The 20,959-nt window shown below is 40.8% G+C and overlaps 1 protein-coding gene across 2 annotated transcripts in view; it reads right to left on the reverse strand.

Moving 5' to 3' along the window:
* The window catches only part of PDGFC (platelet derived growth factor C), a 423,119-nt gene that overhangs the window by 129,607 nt on the left and 272,553 nt on the right, over positions 1–20,959 (reverse strand). For both annotated transcript variants that reach the window (XM_073576451.1, XM_073576461.1), the window contains exon 3: positions 11,140–11,320. In XM_073576451.1, the coding sequence (XP_073432552.1) occupies positions 11,140–11,320 (181 nt within the window). The remainder of the gene's footprint in view (positions 1–11,139; positions 11,321–20,959) is intronic.

A 20,959-nucleotide genomic window follows, 5' to 3' on the forward strand; every position in this document is an offset into this window, starting at 1 on the left:
TGGATTATTGTGAAAAAAATATCAGTAATTTACAGTAATAAATCAAATATTTGTGACATCTGCTTGGTAGAATTTTTTTTAACTATTATGCTCAACCTATACATGTCTTAAGCAGAATAAAAATAGAATATTTAAAGAGGTTGTCCAGTGTCAATTTTTCTGTTCTGTTTGTAGTTGCTCTTGCTCTGGTCCAAAGTGGTTCAAGACAGGAGAAAACTTACTATCCTTCTTGTATTGTTGATGTGCTTAAGGGTGGATGGTGGTTAGACTCATCTGTAAGATTTTTTTGCTATATACTCTGAGAACAGCATGAGGTAGGAGCTGAGATACAGATTTAAGGGATGTGTCACTTATTAGACTATGTGCTATTGTTTTTATACAATTAATATTTTATCAGCAGGAGATTATTTCGGCCCAGACTAGCTCCCTTGTGCACACATGGTACGATCACGCCTCCTCCTCTGATAAGCAGCTCGCTGATCATACACATTGCATATACAGAGTCTGATTGGGCCGGGTTAGCTTTCTGAGCTCTTATACATGCTATATCTAAAAACTGATTGTGTCACTGTACTGCTGCATCCAATAAGCTAAGTGATACATCTTTGTAATCAGGGTCCTTTTTCCTACAATATACTGCTCTCAGATCAGGTAGCAACAACCTGGTGGCAGATTCCCTTTAATAGCTGAAAAAGCCCTATTTTCTGTTAAGGCACATGTAGTGTGAGAAAATGAACTGAGCTAACTAACTAAGCTAGAAAGATAGCCTCCTCCTTTTTATTACAAGTCATGTTCTGACATTGTAACGTGGCAGGGATGGACTTACCATTGGTGCAGCCTGTACAGTCGCAGAGGGTCTCAAAAGGTTGCATCATGATGAGTTACTGGAAAGTAAAAGGCCCACCTGCTGTTTTTGCACAGAGGCCATCTTTGGACTGAGCAGCCCCTGGAAGGGAGAGGAGGGCTCCATTCTTAGGTCAAAAACAACTTGGAAGTACAACTTGGGGTGCTAAAAAAGACTTCATATTTTATGCCAAAACAGTGAAATGTGATGGGTGTCAAATGGCACAACCACAGAACTGTAATTCCCAGTTTCATGAATTTTTTATCCATTTTTTCAAATGGTTTGACTTTAAGAATGATCCAACATAACCATACTGTATGCTATGCAATGGTGCATTCATGTGTGAATTTCCCTACAACACAAGATTCCATAGAAAATTAATTTAACACAATAAAAAAGAAATATCTCCACGTAGAGATACTGTTAGAGTTTCATGTCTATAGTATGGCTGTCTGTATAAGGTCTTCATGAACAAAAGTGAGGGTTAAAATCGTACCGAAGCAGGGTATGAGACATATACATAGTCCACGACTAGATGGACAGAGACCGATCCGGCAATTAATGTGTTTTTTTGGTGTTTCCACTCCTAATCATGGCACATCTATCCTGGATCGCTTTTATGCTATACGGTCTTCATGCTGTATACAGAAGCATCACTAATGGTCATTTTGAACCAAATTAATTTAATTTCACGCTAGTGGTCATACATTTGTCAGTGACACAATCTGGGACGCAGCATGGACTCAGACAGACTTACTCCCACCTTTAAATGCTAAACACTAGTTAAAAAATGAAAGAACACTGTAGTTTAAACTTGAAAGAAAATGAATTACACTGTTTGTGTCTTTGAGATTATCATCTTCCAAGTCCTCAGATGCCATTTTAAGCTGTGCCTGAGGGTCAGCATTTGTGTCTAGTAAGATAAAAGAAGGCTAATTTTTAGTTATTTTGTCAAAATAACTTAGCTGAGATGTGAGAAATTACTTAGGTAAGGTTCAGTAAAAGTAATGTCAGGAACTCAAGAAAGATAGTTAAAGACCTCGTAAAGGTGTAAATTAGGTTTTCACAGTCCATTAACGTTGAATCATGTCTCTGCAAAGCCATAGTGATAACAGCCTCTTTCTTCTGAGTTTGTTGTATTGTAGGTCAATGGAGGCTTGCCCTCAGCATATGATGTAAAGAGACCCTATTTTCTCATATATCATAAGAATAAATTGCATCTTCATACAATTTAAACAGGGTTTGTTGGAAGTGACAAACTGTGTTCATCAGAGCCCAGGTAGACCTGTGGGTCTTGCATCAGGTTATACTGGGGTGTGTTTGTTAATATAGTCGACCATGTTTTTGTGTCTTCATCCAAAAGGTGTACACTGCCAAAATGGAAGTCAGACAGCACAAAGTGATGCCATTTGCCTAATCAAAGTCAATGGCCCCATCAGAGGTTCCACCAGAATCATATTTTTAGGACTTTAGATGGAAGCACCGTTGAAACCACTGACGGGTGACAGAAACCTAATGTCAGTATACTCTTATGGCATTCAACAGTATTTTTCCATGTTGTCCACCAATTTAGAAATTTGGAAAACTAATAAAGGGTTTTAATAGTGACTGTGAGGTGGGGGAACTTGTCCAAGGCTACACAATATAATGCTCACTGTAACATTATTTCACTTTCTTTGCACAATATATGAAATGGGCTCAAGATTTCCATTGGTGAACAAAAAAATATGGTAATGGCAACTTTTCCAAGATCAAAGGAAATAACAAGTGCATTAATTTTAATTATAAAGAGCGATTGGGCTCCACTGTGCACACCTCTCCTTGCAATTAATCAAATGTGTTGAAACATGATTTAGCAGATATTATAATCTGTGGATGGCACAATCAGCCAACCTCACTTAACAGAAAGCAGGTGTTGAGCAGATGGCCTACTTATAGTTATTGTATTCAACAGTAATACAGTACCAATATATTCAACGCAGGAAGTCAAGAAGTCATGACGACAATGTAAAAAATGTCCTTATAGTTCAGATCTAGATAAGGCACAGGCTAAAAACCACACCTGCAGATCTAGAATAAGAGAACTCTGAGATCACTTCATCTGTACATGTCTCCATGGTCAACAGAGTAAATACCCTTATTGCCCTGGTTGTCATCAAAATAATTGAATGTCCAATTCTTCTGCTTGGCTCACCACTCAGCTTTACTTCTCCTGCTTGACATGACTAATCCTACCCTACCTGCTGATTTTTTTCCTGGGTACTGTCCCACAGGTGTTGAAATGGCTTTTCCACTTATAAACACCAAAGCATTTCCTGGGACCTGCTAAGTGAAGTTTGTGGAAGCCCTTTTAAGAGTTGCCAGAATCCATATACTGTCTTCTTAGCTCTAAATTTAGGATAAGACTAGACTAGACAGTCAGAAACCATGTCAAATGTTTTTAGAATGGAATCATTTATTTTTCAAGCATTCTTCTATGACTTCTATAATAATACTTCCAACATATCCGGCACCCACTGGAGACTGTTTGGCAGTATACACCTTGCACGTTGTCATATGCATGAGATCTTGGGGAAGGTCCACAAAATCCACAGTTTTCTTGTATTGCAAACATGGAAATCGAAGGGTTTTCGACAAAACGAAGAGCATTCTGCACATTCGAAATTCCGGGTTTTCTACAAAACGAAGAGTATTCTGCACATTCGAAATTCCACAACATGCTCCAATTTTCTGGCTGCTTTTTTTGGCTTTTAGGTATGGGATTTTGATAACCTCATTTACATGTGCTATACTGCATATCGTTGAGTAGTTGCTTTGTGGAAAATGCAATGCAAATGAACATCTGGATATTTCACTGTGCCACATAACAAGGGGTAGAGAAGGTGACTATTGGAATCATTAGGAACAGATCATTATGGTCTAGGATGGTCCACATGTTTGCAATTCTTTACTACAGCCATGGTATACAGCAATATTTATATCTTACCAATATCATAACAGTACACTTACTCAGACTTCGAGATTTCGTTGCCACCATAGACAACATTTGTGTGCCAATAATTGGTAATATGTAAAGTCTTCATATGAAAAAACTGTTTCTTGTTTTGGAAAAAAAATCTCATATGATGAAATGTTTCCATGTTTGTTCAGCGTCTATTCAGCATTCAGTTTAATACATGATTGCCATTTCTGTCTCTACAGTCGTCAAATTGAAGCACATTTCCACAGTTGACGCTCAAACAATCCGCTGTAGGTTGCAGGTTGCATTACCTAAGCATGAAAGCATTTCTACACTATTATTCCTAGACAAACAGATTTACAAGGGAGATTTATGCTAATTAAAAAGATCTGGGAAATATATTATTAAAGCTAGGGAACAAAATTATTGTTCATCAGGATCATATTAAAACTAAAAGACAGTAAACGGCTGATAAAGCAACAATCAACCCCTGCAGAATGACCGTATAATGGCTCAATTCCTTTCTATTGTCAGGATTTTATATAGAGAGCTTTGTAGGCAGATTGTAAACACGGACACGTGATGTGAAAGTCGACTTTGGACAGTAATTCAAAGTGATCGCCTAATGAAGAAGTCTTTTCAGGTCAAATATCTGCTTAAGCTATTATTTCCATTTATGTAGGGCTGCAACATGGTATAAATAAAATAATGTCAACTTCAGCGAAACATTTCTAACCCAGATTGCCAGTCATTACATCCTTAATTATTAAATAACCTGCCACTGAAATTAGACTATTCTCAGATAATCCCATACTATAAGTGTAGGAGCTAATAATCATGTGTGTGTGTGCTAGGTCGGTTTGACATTCTGACATTCATGGTCTGGGTACGGACCTCAACGTATAGATTGACCTTGGGTCTACTGACTCAAACACAAACTAGAAAACCGTTCAGATTATATCATGGCATATTGCAGTTAAAAAATGGTTTATGAATACAATGTGTAAATACATACCCTGTTATGGATTGGTCAGACTAATTGTGCCCTATGTAAGGTCAGCAGGGTATAGGGACAGTACTGCTCTCGTTATCAACAATATTAAAAAGCATGTTAAAGCAAAATATATTGTAGTAAAATGCGCTGACATTTATTTCAACCAGAATGGACGATATACAATAAAGTGGGCTGCGCTGCTGAAATGAAGCATTTTGAGCAATAGTGAAGTAACTTTTTATTCCGTGACCCGTTTCACCACCACAATAGTGTCTTTTTCAAGTATAAAACCAATATTACCTATTTACACTTTAGAAAAATGCCGATCCAGCATCAAAACTCGTTGTGGAACAAAAAAGGAACTTCACTATTGGCTGAAGATACTTCATTTTAGCAGTACAGCCCACTTTACCGTGTTTCATACATTCTGGTCAACTTTCCTGGAGGATTTTGGCCCCGACCCATGAGGCAGCAGCAGCAGCTGACATCACGTTTTATTAGAAGAGGTGAGCACAACCTTACAGATCCTCCTCCATAGGGCATCTCCATCTTGTGCGCTCTTTTTCCCTATACAGTTTCAATCTCAACATTAATTTAGAGGCACACACCTTATAAGCTTGGTTCATGTCAATCTATGCATAATATGAGGAGTAGATAAATACTGTAATTTATTCTAATTTAAGCTTATTTAATTTCCAATATTTTGTCCATCAATTTTTTTTTACTTTTCTATGACATAGAATTGGCATAAATGAATAATAAATTGTCTCTTTGCCTAATAGGAGCCATCAGAGATTTTCGAAGACATGCCGTTTTTGAGCTCAGTATATTCAAGAGGAAAATGATCTACCCACCCCATTTCCACAGTGATTGATGGCTGCTTTATATACAGATGTGTATCAGCAAGCCGTTATTCATTGCCTTAAGGGAGAAGGGAGGCAGGAGAGAGCCCCCCTCATGAATACACCAGACACATAAACTATCTGGCACTCCTTAGACATCCAGAACAATATATTCTGCTGCCATTTTTCTGCTATTATTTTATTCCCCATAATAAGAAACTGAAGGTCTTGGCAGACGCTCACCATTCCTTAGAAATACATGCAGCTTCAGCACAACGTAATGTGCATGTTAATAATAACATCAATTATTTTAATTGTTGGCAACCGCAGTCTTTTGATCAACAATTACCGCATAAGTAAGAACAATAAAGCTTTTATTAGGTGGGGTGGGTTTGTATTAGAAAACATGTTGCTCATTGTTAAAGGTTCTTGGTGTAGATGCATAAAAATGATGATCATGATGTAACCAGAGTAATGGATTAAAGCTTTCAAACACCGGGAGATGCTTCCCATGGCTATATACAGTATATTAAGAAGGACATTCTAGAAAACAGCAAATTCTATTCAGAAACCCAATCAGAATGGAGATCAAGGTCATAAAGTGCTTTTTCTCAACAAATGGCCCCATCATTCTGTGATCATTCATGTTTCTGGTCGTATAAGACCTCTGTGGGAAGCTCTGTAATACTGAATGTATTTGAATCTGCATAAGGCTGGTTTCACACATCCGTCTTTCATGGTCCAAGTAAATATCGACCAATACGTTATTTCATTGATTTTTTTGCACTTTATATTTTTAATGAGGGTACAGTCAAACCCATCAAGGCTGGCCTTGTAAAATAGGATGTTTGTCCTGGTCGGGTGCACTTATATAGTCCTGGGCAGCTCACCCAATCTATTAGTATGGATGTCACTAATAGGCTGTAAGCCAGACACTGTGCACTACCTGTGTGTGACCAGCGCCCTATACAAGCTTTTTGTGTGCAATGTTAATACGAAGCAATCACCTCCTCCATGAAATGGTAGGTTGTGAGTGGTTGTCTCATCAGTATTTTGCACCTGTGTTGCTGCCATCTTTATTATATGGGTTTACTGCATCTCGAACTAGTAAAGCACTGCTGCCCTTTTTTGCTGTTTTAATTATTGAATTAATTATTATTTAATATTGAATTTTTTCGGGGAATTTTGATTTCTGTTTCTTTGGCCATGCTTTTAATAAAGTTTTCTCTATGTAGACTGACAAATACAAATGTAAAATGCTTACTAAAAGTGAACAAAGGCCACATTTTTTTGTTTTGCACCATAAATAAGTTTTATATATAAAGTAATTACTGTATTTTTGGTTTATAAGACTTCCTTTTTTAATAAGATAAAATCTTGATAAAAATTGTCTACGTCTGGAGTCAGTGGCCCGGCAGTGCAAGATATCCTCCTGCCTGCAGCAGAGCGCTCATGAAGTGCCTTGCCCATCATTGAAAGAACTGTGCTCAGATGTGGAGCACAGTCACTGAGGACAAATTTTGCTTGTGAATTGCAAATTGCCTCTTCAGAGAGGAAGAGGACTTGAATTCTATAGCGCCACCTGTTGGAAGCATTGATCTTACAAGTCACTATCGACCCTTTAGCGAGTCTTGGAATGTGGCTTAGGATAAAAGCCAAATTAGAATCTCAATTTGTAGACACGGTGTTTTGGGTCATATTGCAAGACTCGTTAAAGGGTTGGTAGTGACTTGTAGAATAGCTGCTCCCAACAAGTGGCGCTATAGAGTTCAAGTCCTCTTCCTCTCCGAAGAGGCAATTTGCATATTAAATTTCCCAGAGAAGCATTGTACGGTGAATAAGCCTCCTTACCTCGGCATGCCAGAGCCGGTATATCACTCTCCACAAGGAAAATCCTTACCCCTTAGACTTGTGATTTCTCTGATAGTTTATAAAAGGGCTGAGTTTTCTGGCCAGATCACAGGTAAGGGCATTTATCGTTGTTTATATGGTCTTTAAAATCCCAAAAAACAAAGCGATCATGTGTTCGCATAGCTTCAATTTTATGGACACTCACCCCCAGAATACACTGCTTTCATGGCGGCACACAAATACAGAAAAATATGTAAAAGGTTGTATTTAGTAAATGTGTGATTTCCTTTTTTAGATTCATCAGTCTCAATTATATTGTAAGTGAGTGACTCTTTCCCTACTTGTTTTATTGCATCTAGTCTGCTTTTCACCATAAAATGTAAAAATAGGACGTAATGACAAGACTTGTTACAAATGACATACTCAGCTTTGTTGCATCTGTCCATTACACATCCTGAATCAGCATCAAAGCATACAGAACATTTTACTAATGTTTTTAGTCATGTTAATTTAAGAAATATTATTTGTGCAGAGGTCACTAGTTTGTTAACCCCTCTGGTTCCTTACACCACCAGGAATGCTGTAATTAGTTTGAGATATTTTTTCACCATTTTCTGCTGTCTAAAATTGGAGTGTGTCTTAGGGCTCAAGCTGATATCCTTGGATTTTGGTCCAATCTTGGAATGCAATGCATGGAATGTCTGAGGATCTTCCAACCCGAGCATCGCAGTCTCACAGAAATACATGAAGATGTCATGCTCCAGTTGGGAGACCTACGGCCAGTCATTCCGTGATCGTACCAAGATTCACTGACATCTGCATGAGCTTTTATACTGGGAAAATATGATACATTTATTTACTAAGATACAGACCTTGTCCATAAGTGTAATATGAATTGTCAGGGTCCTGACAGCGCCAGCATACAGCCTCCGCTAAGCAGGGACTCACCCGCACCGTAGGGACCCCTGGGGACAAGAACAGCCGGACAATAAAGATGCACGGGACCTGAATGTAGAAGTTTAGAAAGCAGGCACAGGACCTACGGTCATGTGAACGGTCATGTGACTGCAAGGGGGCGGGGCTTAGCATCCTGCTTTCAGAGGAGGAAGAAAACTCAGAGTCGGGCAAAGCAGAGGTCAACCACAATACAGGCAAGCGAGGTACAGGAGCGATAAACAGACGGAAGGTCAGACAAAGCCAAAGGTCATACACAAGATATCAATACAGTACCAGGGATGAGACAGAGTGGACAGTCAGGGCCAAGCAGAGATCAAAAATCAAACGGACATAGAAGGTACCAAGCAGAATCCAAAGCGATATCCAGAGAACAGACCGAGTCATACACAGAGAATGAAGCAAACAGAACACAGCAAAAACACACTCAGGGGTCACCACACAATTCCAAGAGCGAAAGTATAACTGACGGGGGATGGGAGCATCCTGAGGATATAAGAAGCCTCCCCAGAACCAATGAGAGGCCACCATAATAGGTCCCAGGTGTGCAGGTGAGAGTCTGCACTGCGATCAGAACATTAACCCCAGAAGTGCCGGTCACCCAGCACTGGTATCATGACATGAATGATCACTATTATATGCCAAGGCTAAACAATATATGGTACCTACAATATACAACTTATAAGAAATAAATAAGCAAGTGTAGTAAGATGAAGTATGTTGTGAAGTGAAAGATTCACTGTGTGGTAAGAGATATTTATTTTGAAGGACTTAGGTCTCCTTTCTCTTACAATATATGAACATAACATATATGAATATGTTATGTTATGTGGTTTACGCTCAGTGGAGAGGCGTCAGCGCACACTTGAGTATGTATCTCTACTGAGCGTCCATCACACTGATCCTAACAGGTGGTGATCAAGATCCAAGAGGACCGAAACATTGGCCATATTGTAAAGTGTGGTCTCCGTGTACATGACACGCTGACAGATCAACTATTTAACCCTTTGAGATGGATTGTGGTGTGGGACTTGACTGTACAGCGGACAGGTATGGGATATTGTTGCTTTTTTATTTTGGATTTTTTACAGGAAAACGATGGCGTCAAATGGATTGGGCGTGTAATAAAGATGGAAAAAATTTGTGTTTATTTATTTCATTAAATGTATTTTTTCTTAATGTGCGTGTTTTTTTAACCCCTTTCAGACTAGTGGATTAATAATGGATAGGTGTCTTATTGACACCACTCCATTATTAACCAGATTAATGTCACCTTACAATAGCAATAGCATTGCCACCCACTACAGGGCAATGGTAAGAGAGCGGGTAAGTGCCGGAATTGGCGCATCGTACAGATGCGCCTTTTCTGGGGTGGCTGGGGGCAGATTTTTTTAGCCAAGGGGGGGCCAAAATCAATGGTCCCTCTATAGGCTATTAATTTCTGCTCTCAGTCACTGGCTTGCCCTCTCTGGTGCTGATAATTGGGCGGGAGCTAGTGCCAGTTTTTTCCGTGAATTAATCCTTTAATTTAACACCTACAGTTCCAAAATTTTACACACACATTACTAACATTATTAGTGAAGGAAATATTAAAAAATAACAGATATGCAACAGTTTACTGTATGTAAACCATGTCTCATATCCTGTCGGGTTTTGTAATGATTTTACAGAAGCCAACAATTGATTTTTCACCTATTCTGCCATCTACCTCTGTATGAAATATAAATATGTAAAGACTGTATATATGTTTTCACGAACATTTGAGGCTATGGACCCATTATATGTCCATTTTGCAAGCCGCGAGAAAATCTCCCCATACGGATGCCATACGGATGTCACATGGATACTTTGATGCGAGGAAATCACATCCTCGCATTGCACACGGATGACATACGGTCACTGTTCATGAAACATTTGTGCTATTCTCGTCCGTGAAAAACGGACCGTATTCTAGTGTGACTCCAGCCTTATTGTCTGGATATGCGTCCTACCACTGAGCATCACCATCTATCTGGAGTGCCGAGCTTGGCCTTTCTAATGAGGCCACACAGTGTCCACTTATTACCACGATATAGTGCACAAATAAGGTTACGTCACCACCAGTCATGTCTGGTGACGCTAGAGTACAGCTATGTAATACTGATGTGTACAGATTACCCACAATTCTGGTAATGATGCCTACCTACCTAATGTTTGGATTGGTCATTCAGCTCCGTGTGATAGAGGAGGCATCTACATTAGAGGTCCACTACAGTGAACTATATACAGCATCAGTAAAAGTTATGACAAATGTGCTAAATGAGCTCATAATAGCTCCATCTGCATATAATCATACGATATTATGTAAAATCATACCCTGGCAGTTACTGTTTGTTGCAGGCAATATTACTTTCCAAAAAACTCAAATGTAATTTACAGATATTGAATTTCCTTGCAAAGTGAGAAAACAAAGTTATGCAAGAATTTTCACATGACCGACCACAAACTCAAATCACTGACACATCCCAAATCAGCAAAGTGAAACACCTGGGTATATATTTAGTTTGCTTAAAAGGAATACAAGAAAGTTGTTTGCTTTTCATTAAGTTTTTTGGGGGCCTTTCAGAGCCCTGAGCTTATGACCTAAAATGATCAGGTTACAGAAGGCTCAGTGCTGTCTTAATTGCAATACTGAGCATAAGTGGAATTTGCTTACCGGGGTGAGAAGAGTGTAATGAATGCAGAATCCTGGTTCAGAGGGAAAATACTCATCCGATACAAATCGTATCCTGATCTGGTTTCCTTTGGATATCTGCTTGCTTGGCACTACATTAGAGCCGCACCAGCGACCAAGTTTTTTCCCATCACTGGGGTCTTCAATCTCCACAAAATCATACCTGATTAAAGAAAGGGTAAAGTCATGTCATTGCAGAAGACAACAATCCTATATTTCCAAATTCTGACTTCAAGTCAAAGGCAATCTGTCAGCAGAATTTCACCCTCAAAAACTGTTTATATGTACATGAAACACTTGTAAAAACAAATCCATTGATACCTATAACAAGCCAGTCTATTCCTCCGTTACTGGGAAATCACTGTTTGAATCAATGAGGCTAAAGTGCTTCTGACTCACAACCCTAGGGCAGCACAGTGGCTCAGTGGTTAGTACTGTGACCTTGCAGCCCTGGGGTCCTGGGTTCAAATCCAACCAAGGACAACTCTTGCACGGAGTTTGTATGTTCTCCTCATGCTTGTGTCGGTTTCTGAACCCAACCAACCTGGGAGAATGGAAAAATATAGCTGTTGCCAGGAAAATTGTTTGGGATGCAACGAAAAACCCACAACATCAGCTGAAATACTGGACTCTCTGAAAATCAGTGGTGTGGCTGTTTTAAGATGCACAATAAGAAGGCACTTGAAGAAAAATGGGCTGCATGGTTAAGTCGCCAGAAGAAAGCCAAATGACCGTGATCAAAAATTCACATACTCCATTTCTTAATATCGTGTATTGCCCCCTCTAACATCAATGACAGCTTAAAGTCTTTTGTGGTAGCTGTAGATGAGGTTCTTTATTTTCATATGGTAAAGCTACCCACTCTTCTTCGCAAAAAGCCTCCAGTTCCTGTAAATTCCTGGGCTGTCTAGCATGAACTGTGCACTTGAGATCTCCCCAGAGTGGCTCAATAATATTGAGGTCAGGAGACTGAGATGGCCACTCCAGAAAATTCACTTTGTTCTGCTATAGCCAATAACAGGTTGATTTTGCCTTGTGTTTTGGATCACTATCATATTGGAACATCCAAGTACATCCCATGCACAGCTTCCGTGCTGATGATTGAATATTTGCCTCCAATATTTGCTGATAACGTGCTGCATTCATCTTTCTTTCAACTTTTACCAAGTTTCCTGTGCCGTTGTAGCTCACACATCCCCAAAACATCAGCGATCCACCTCCGTGCTTTACAATAGGAATGGTCTTCCTTTCATCATTGGCCTTGTTGAACTCTCTCCAAATGTAATGTTTATGGTTGTGGCCAAAAAGTTCAATTTTGGTCTCATCACTCCAAATTACTTTGTTCCAGAAGTTTTGAGGCTTGTCTCTGTGCTGTTTTGCATATTGTAGGTGAGATACTTTGTGGCATTTGCACAGTAATGGCTTTCTTCTGGCGACTCGCCCATGCAGCCCATTTTTCTTCAAGTGCCTCCTTATTGTGCATCTTGCAACAGCCACATTGCTAGTTTTCAGAGTGTCCAGTATTTCAGCTGATGTTATTTGTGTTTTTTTTTCTTTGCATCCCGAACAATTTTCCTGGCATTTGTCACAGGTGAGGATGTTACATTTAGTAGCCATTCATACCCATTTGTGTCAACTTCTGTGCATGTTATCAGGTCAAAATTACCAGGGTATGTAAACTTTTGATCAGAGTCATTTGGATGTTTTGAGTTGTCATTATGATTTAAAAAGAGAAAACACAGTAGTTTGATAATAAATGGCTTCACCCAACCACTAACCATGAGTGGAGAAAAAGTTTTGCTGTTATCATTCAAATTCTCTGAAAAAAAGGCCAAGAAAGCAAAAAGTCTGCTGGGGTATGTAAACTTTTGAGCACAACTGAATACTATTTTATATCTTCATGGTCACAATTGTCATTTTATAAGCAGATTCTAATGTTCTTCAATGCCTGGAGTAAACATCCACTTGTAGTAAGTGTCTTCCCTTTTGCTCTAAATCCTCCATTGACTCTTAAGCAATATAATTCAAAATCCACTCTTTTATGGCATAATATTCCTGACATAATCACTCAATAACCCATGAACCACCTGCACTGGTATGCCAATCAATTCTCCCCATGCCAACACAGCTGTACTATTTCTGTAAAGCCTCTGGTATGCTGCATTTTATCAGAGAAGCTCTCCCCCATCTTAACTTGTGCCAGAAATACTGCTCTCTTTTTTGTAAACTGTTTCTTATATATAGGATTTAGATATTATTTCAGTTGGAACCCATAATGACCGCCACAAGTGCAGCACCATTTAATTTCTCCTATTTGTGCATTCATTTAACCATCTCAATCACAGCAGCATACTACTCAGCTATCTACTATGTAGTTCTGGACACCTTGATCTTATAGGTTACTATTAGATCTACAGTGTAAATTATATATACAATATAAACGTCTGTTTAAATGATAAAAGAAAGATAGTTATCATTGATCGACTTTAAAGTAACATTGTTTAAAGTAGATCTTTCACCATACAAGCTGCATACAGTATTAAATACATCTTGTAGACCTGATGTGGTCGACTCACTCTTGTCCCACCTAGCCTGATTGACAGCTCCTAAATGTCCATCTTTTTGCTGCTGAATCTCGACCACTTTGCCTGATTGACAAGCTGAATCTCTGATTGACAGCTCAGTGTCCATATGTAGGGTTAGTGGGCCGGACTGGAGGGTGGTCCCTCTGTATACTGCGCAGTAACATACAGACACAAGATGGAGGCAGTTTTCGGGTGCAACAGGTCCAAGTATATTTTCCGCGGTCCGACTGACAGCTCTGACAGCACACAGCAATTCCTTCACGACCCTCCGTTTCCAGGCCCCGGTACACACACACCGTACTTTCACTTGGGACATAGATACACACACTGTCCCTTTCTCAGCTTAGTGACGTTCCTGCCAGTTTGGTCACTGTGGCCGCCTTAGGCCTGTACACCAACAGTAATTTTACTGGTCAGCTGTCGTCGTCAAATTCGGTATGCTTTCCCTCGGGACCTCGTCTGTACTGCGGTACTTCGTGTCAGGACCACCCCCCTGACTTCTTCTCTCCTCAGTCCCCTGGTTGAGCTTTCCTCACAACACCCACTTTGCCACAGGCTCCTCTCCTCTTGAGCTCCTCCCGAGGACTGGAACTTTCTGGAACCATCCTGTCAAATTTATAACTTTCCCGTTTCCCTGTAACTCCGCCCCCCATGACCAACGGTTTCTAAAGCCCTAAGCTGCTGTCAAGTCCTGAACTCAAACTCCTCCCTGCCATCTTGTGGTCAACCCCAGGTACTGCACATCACCTACACTTTCCTAGCTGTTTCCCCACTGTGATAACTGCTATCTGCCTAAAATGTGCAAACCCTCCTTCCTACTTGCTGACAAGTCCGTCCGTCAGGTCACCTTCCCTACATATACTCCGTGCTGCTGAATCCCGACCAACTTGGCAAATTGAGGAGCTTCTCAGTGACTCTTTGCTACTGAATCTCTGCCCACATATCCTGATTCACAGTTCCTCAGTGTCCCCTTGTTGCAGATAAGATCTCACACTGCTCAGTACAAGCTTCAGCTGTCAGTCAAAATGGATGAGTGGAGACTGAATATACTTGGATTAATGAACTCTCTCAATCTATGGCTGAAATATAAAGTACTTACTTAAAGGGAATCCCTCAGCAGGATTTTGGAACCTCATCTGAGCTCAGCCTGATGTAAGCATAGAAACCCAGATCCAGCAATATATCCCAGATTACTGGGTGCAGCTGTTCTGACAATCAGAGTTTTTCGATTTAGCAGAACAGCTGAGCTGAGAATGCTAACCATGCCCACACCAGGCTCTCAGTGTACACAACTATAGACAGTGAGCTGCTTATCACAGAAGGGGCGGAGTCAGACTTGCAAGTAGGCAGCCATCTAGTCATAGAATTGTTAATTACCAGTTGATTAAACTTTCAGTCTAAGCAAACAACACCACATAGCCGGACATGTGACACACCCTTGGGTCCAGTGTTTTAACCCCTACCTCATGCTGTCCTCAGATTACATAGCAAAAGCCTATTGACGCATTCCCTTTTATACTCACCTCTGGTTCTAGAGCCATTTCAGTGGTGTTGGCATTGGCTTTCTCAGGGCTCACGTGACAATCCCCTCTCCTTTGGAAGCAACTAACATCCAGAGGAAGTGAGAACGGCGCCTGCTGTCTCCTCCGCTGAATGGCCACAGGGATCGCGTAACATAATGTTTTGAGAGTCCTGGTTGTACTAGTGCAGACACCTCTCGAACAGCACCAGCACAGGAGTTGACTAGAGCTGTTATTATTATACAAAGGGAGACATAGAGATTGAGAAGGGGTTTTGTGACTAGTGGACAACCCCTTTAATATCCGGATTATACTGATGTGGATTCCAGCATAGATTTTCAAAGTTTGTACTTGGAAATTTGAGGACAAATTTCTTTTAACTTGTCTATTTCAGTTTTATAATCACAGTAGACCAGTAACCTGCAGCAAACCACAGATTATGCCAAGAATTAGGCAAAATATATACTCTATATGTAATAGTAAATTCATATGTACAGTAACAGCAGTGGTATGATGGGGAGCCGAAAACCAGTAGGAAAAAAATGCAGAATAATGCACACAGTAACATGCTTTGTTGGGGGCAGATTGTAAATAAAACAAGAATAGGAACCGAACAAACACAATAATGCAGATTATTTTGCTAAGTTGTTGCATTTTTGTGCATTTTTTGTTACTTGAAATCAACAATAATTTAACAGTTGGAGGATGGTGGAAAGAAAAATGATGTGGTGGTAACAAGAAGCAAGAGAAACATTCTGTAAATGAAAATGCAGAGAGATGATAAAAGTGTGGAATAGAAAGATTTGGTTTCTATCTATCGATCTGTTGATACTGTAGAAGTTTTTATGCTTTTCTGTCCTGAATTTGTACATTTCTTCAATTTGAACATTTTATATATATATATATATATATATATATATATATTTATATACATACACACACGTAGACATGTATGGTATACAATCACTTATAATTTTGATTTTGGACTTTTCGTATATTATACTACCATTACTCATCCATACTCGTATTACAATACATACAACTTTTGAAACCAACCTAAAAAGGATTTAAGAAATCTGCTTTATGAACCAATCAAACCTAACTTTCTCACAGCAACATGATACAGAGCATATAGCACTAAGTGGTTTATAATAATTACTCCCCTTTTCAAGCCTTTCTCTAGGGAACTGTAGAGGATTTATGTCCTTTTATGTTCAACAAACAAGTCTGGTTTGTCGACAAAGTTTCTGTTCTCATTTGGGAATTTATGAATTACTCATTTATTTTCTATGAAGCACAGCTGCAGTGAGACTTCAAAACAGGGGTGACAGGGTTAGGATGTCCCTTCTGCAAACTTCTGGGGAACCTTTGACAACAACAAAAAAAGATAATTCCATAAAAAACTGAGCCATTATGTCTGCTCGGGAAGTCTCGATGTGGTGGCCTCCCAGACCTTTGCACAGGAAATCTATACAGTATGCCAAATAGGATACTTACACTTTATTTCCAAATGCAACAAACTAGAACAAAGATTACTGGAAACAATACATACAATTTTTAGTTTTCTTAAGGCTTTTTTTAATTTATTTTTTATGATATTAAGTAGGAATGACTGAACAATACAGGGAACAAAATACTAGGAATAGCTGAGGTTTGACACATCATTCCTTAAAGAAACATTAAACCTTGACATAAATTTTACAAGTTAATAGGAAATACATTTGCTCCAATTGTTTTTAAGTCTGTGGAATTTTCTGCATGTTCCTAATAACAAAACGTATTCTAGAAATCCAGCAAAGAACAAAGGAATTAACCTTTTTGCTGATCTGTTGTTTTTTTTTTTTCCACTGAAGGTTAGGCTTAGGAAAAGATGGAGCTTAAAAGGGTTTTGCTACAATTATTTTATTGATGGTTTAATCTTATGATAAGCCGTCAATACCGGATCTGTGGGAATGTGACATCTGGCACCCCCGACGAGCAGCTGTTACCGGTGCTAGCGATGGCCGGAAGTTCTGGAATTCTGACGGAACATAGCAGCCGAATAAATACAAAGCAGCAGCAGACAGTATTTCAAAGATAGGGATGCACGTTCAGAGTCCAGTGAACCCAATTGGAAAATGCATACCAAAATACCATGCATACCATCATGCTTGACAAAGACCTTAATGGTCGAAACGTTGCAATACGGCAAAATAAAGATCAACTTTTATTTTTTTCAACTGGATTGCATGCTGTTCCCTTTTATTTTTGGAACATAGCAGCCGGTGAAAACTATCATGGCCAAGGATACTATAGATCTACCCCCAATTTTTTTGAATGGGAGGTGGATCTGAGATACTGCTGCCGGCCACTATACTGTAGAAATGATGGAGCTGCTGCTTTCAAGAACTTGGCAGCATGCAAGAACTTCCGGATGCTCCTGTAGGTGCTGGTAATACCTGACCAGCACCGATCAGATATAGATGGCCTTTACTAAGGACAGATCATCAATAAAAAGTACAGTAGTGGCCAAGCAATAGAGAGAGGATCCTACTGTATGCAATTGTATTACAGCAACACACAGAGCAGTGGGGGCAGTTTTAATTATAGCAATGCAAACCTGGCTTAAAGGCATGATTTTATTGTTTGTTGTGTATTTTTTTACGTTTATCATTGCTTGAAGTGTGGCGCTGCTGAGGGTCCAGTCGCCACAGAGGTACTGCACCTCATTCAGAGGTGTGGTATCCCACCCTCAGGTAAGGAGCGATTACCACCCAGGACTCCTAACACTGCACTCAACACACACACTAGCTAGTCAGGGCACCTGGGCGTACCCTTCGGGAGGATGGCCTCATCCCAGACTGGCTAGGAAAGGGTGTTGGGGAGTTAGTGTGGAAGATAGGTAGAGTGGGAGGAGCTTAGGTAGTGGAGTGATAGTTAGCCATCCAATCAGAGTGAGTAAGATGACAGTTGGTGGGAGGAGCTAGCTCTGAGGTAAGTAGATCCTTCCAGAAACTAGTTAGTTGGTGACAGGACAGCAGGAGAGCAGGATTGCTGTAGAGGACTGTGGGTGGAAAAGAGTGAAACATCTTGACCACGCTCCCAGACTGGGAAGAAGGGGTCCTAGGGGCACGGGTAGTACGACTGGCCACCCGTGGGGCCCGCATCCTGGAAGGGAAGGACCAGGCCAGAGCGAGGGAGCCGGCCCCTGAAACTAGTGGAGGACTACAGGACTCAGCCGGAAGCCGGAGGCTGAGGTAACTTTAAGTGCCTCAGCCACAAGCACCCTCCAAAAGGCAGCGGTATGAGTAACGGACCTCGGGGCCTGACCCACGTCACCTGAGGAGATCCGTGGCTACCAGCAGGGGGCACTACTTGTGAAGGCGCAGGGCAGGGAAAGTAAGGAGAATTCAGCACAGAGACATGGCCTTCAGAAAAGACACAAGGAGGAGTCCTGAAAGGTGTACCCAATCTGCCTGGGAGTTTGCCGGACCCCTCCCTCGGAGGACGTAGCACTAAGTGGACCAACGTGTACACGAAACTTGTGAGTAAAAACCCAGAAACTGCACCTAACTGTGTCCTTGGAGTTATTTTACAACTGCCTGCCTCACACTGCAAACACCATCACCGTCACCGGCTCAACTGCCCTGGGGCACAGCTCTACCTGTGGAGAGCTTTACCATCCCTGCTGCCCTAACACCGTCCCAGAGGATCTGCAGAGCAGTGTCGGCTTAACACCTGTATTGCTGAATACCACCGGTGGCGTCACGAATCCCCTTTTCCCCTATTAATAATCCTACCATCTTCCCCCTTCATCTAAACTTTCATCATCTACATTGGACACCCAGGGCCAAGGACCAGGTCACCATCACCACCGTGACACACATCCCCTTCAAAGAGCCTGATGGCCCGGTACTGAGTACCCCCGGCCCTGTGGGGCGTTCCAGAAGCATAGTACAAATACAATACCGTATATATGTTCAAGCGGGCTCATGACTGCTGCAGCCAGTCACTGGCAGCAGCCATGATGCATCTATCACTGCTGTGGTTACTAATTGACTTCCCTGGTTGAATGATGTCCCTGCTGGAATACAGGTCTTCTATTTATTTTGGGTCAACCTTGGGTAGTTTCTGAAAAAAAAATGTTCTAAACAACTCCTTTGAAATAATCAGGTCCTAAAATGAACCATCATTTGGTGTGCAATTTATCCATACCTAAATATCATAACTGTGTGCCCAACTGCTTCTATACAAATTAAATAAGTGGCAACGTTATTCATTTAGCATAGGCAAACACGTGCACTGCTGAAGAGCAGTACATGGTAGAGTTGGTGTTTGCTGATTCTGTAGATCGTCATTTTAAAGAGAATCTGTCACTAAACTTTTGCTGTGTAATCTGAGAGCAGCATGATGAAGGGACAGAGATGAGGTGCCCTGATTCCAGTGATATATCACTTACTGGTCTGCATGCCATCATTTGATCCCAATCACAGTTTCTCTACTGCAGATCTAGCATTGCTCTGAATGCTGAGCACTGTATAGTCCCTCTTACACCACTGATTGGCAGCTTTCTATGAACACTGTATACTGACAGAAAGCTGCTAATCAGTGGTGGGTGATAGGTTACACAGAGCAGTTGACTCTAGGAGGCAGGAGACAACCAGTCCTATAGTGATAATCTCCTGCTGATGAAACACTGATCTTATGAAAACAAAAACAAGGTTGCTTACCGGTAGCCAGTTTTTCTGGAGCCCATGACAGCACACCTGAGAGAGGGATCTGCCCCGCCAGGACAGGAACCTACTGAAATATAAGGGGTGGTACCTCTCCCCTGCTTCAGTTGGTTACAGAGCATGAGAGGACTTCCCGGTTAATTACACATATAACTAACACCAACACCACATTATAAATACACCCAATTATCGTGCACACCCATATGGTGAAAAGGGGGGGGATATACAGGTGCTGTCATGGGCTCTGGAAAAACCTGCTACCGGTAAGTAACCTTGGTGTTTTCCCTTCACTCATGACAGCACACTTGAGAGACTTTTGGAGACTTTGAAATACCTTAGGGAGGGACCATCGATTGCAACACCCTTCTACCAAAGGTCAAGTTAGCAGAGGAGGATAGGTCCAACCTATAGAGCCTAAAGAAGGTTGATGTGAGGGCCAGGTAGCAGCCTTACAGATTTGGTCAATTGATACCTCTACTTTTTCTGCCCAGGAGGTCACCAAGGTGTTGGTGGAGTGAGCCTTGATGCCATCAGAAATCGGAGCACCACTAGCCGAGTATGCTACACTAATGGCCTCCCTAATCCATATGGCAATAGTACTCTTTGACACCCCATAATCCTTCCTGCTACACTGAAAGGCTATGAATAGGGACTCCACTGGCTAGTCACTGCCATATATTCTAGCAGCACAATCCTAACGTCTAGATTGTGAAATGTCTTTGCCCCCAAATTTTAGGGTTCTCACAGAAGGAAGGAAGAATAATCTCTTGACTTTGATGAAATTTTTACACTACTTTGGGCAGATATGCCGGGTCTGCTTTTAACACAATCCTATCCTCATATACCTGCGAAAAAGGCGGATTTATAGAGAGGGCCTGCAAATCACTCACCCTATGGCCTGATGTAAGAGCCAGTAATATGATTGTTTTCAGGGTGAGATATTTTATTGACAACTCATGTATAGGTTCAAATGGTTCCTTCATAA

The sequence above is a fragment of the Dendrobates tinctorius genome, unplaced genomic scaffold, assembly GCF_039654945.1.
Source record: "Dendrobates tinctorius isolate UK_male_01 unplaced genomic scaffold, ASM3965494v1 ptg000008l, whole genome shotgun sequence".
NCBI classification, from domain to species: Eukaryota; Metazoa; Chordata; class Amphibia; order Anura; family Dendrobatidae; genus Dendrobates; species Dendrobates tinctorius.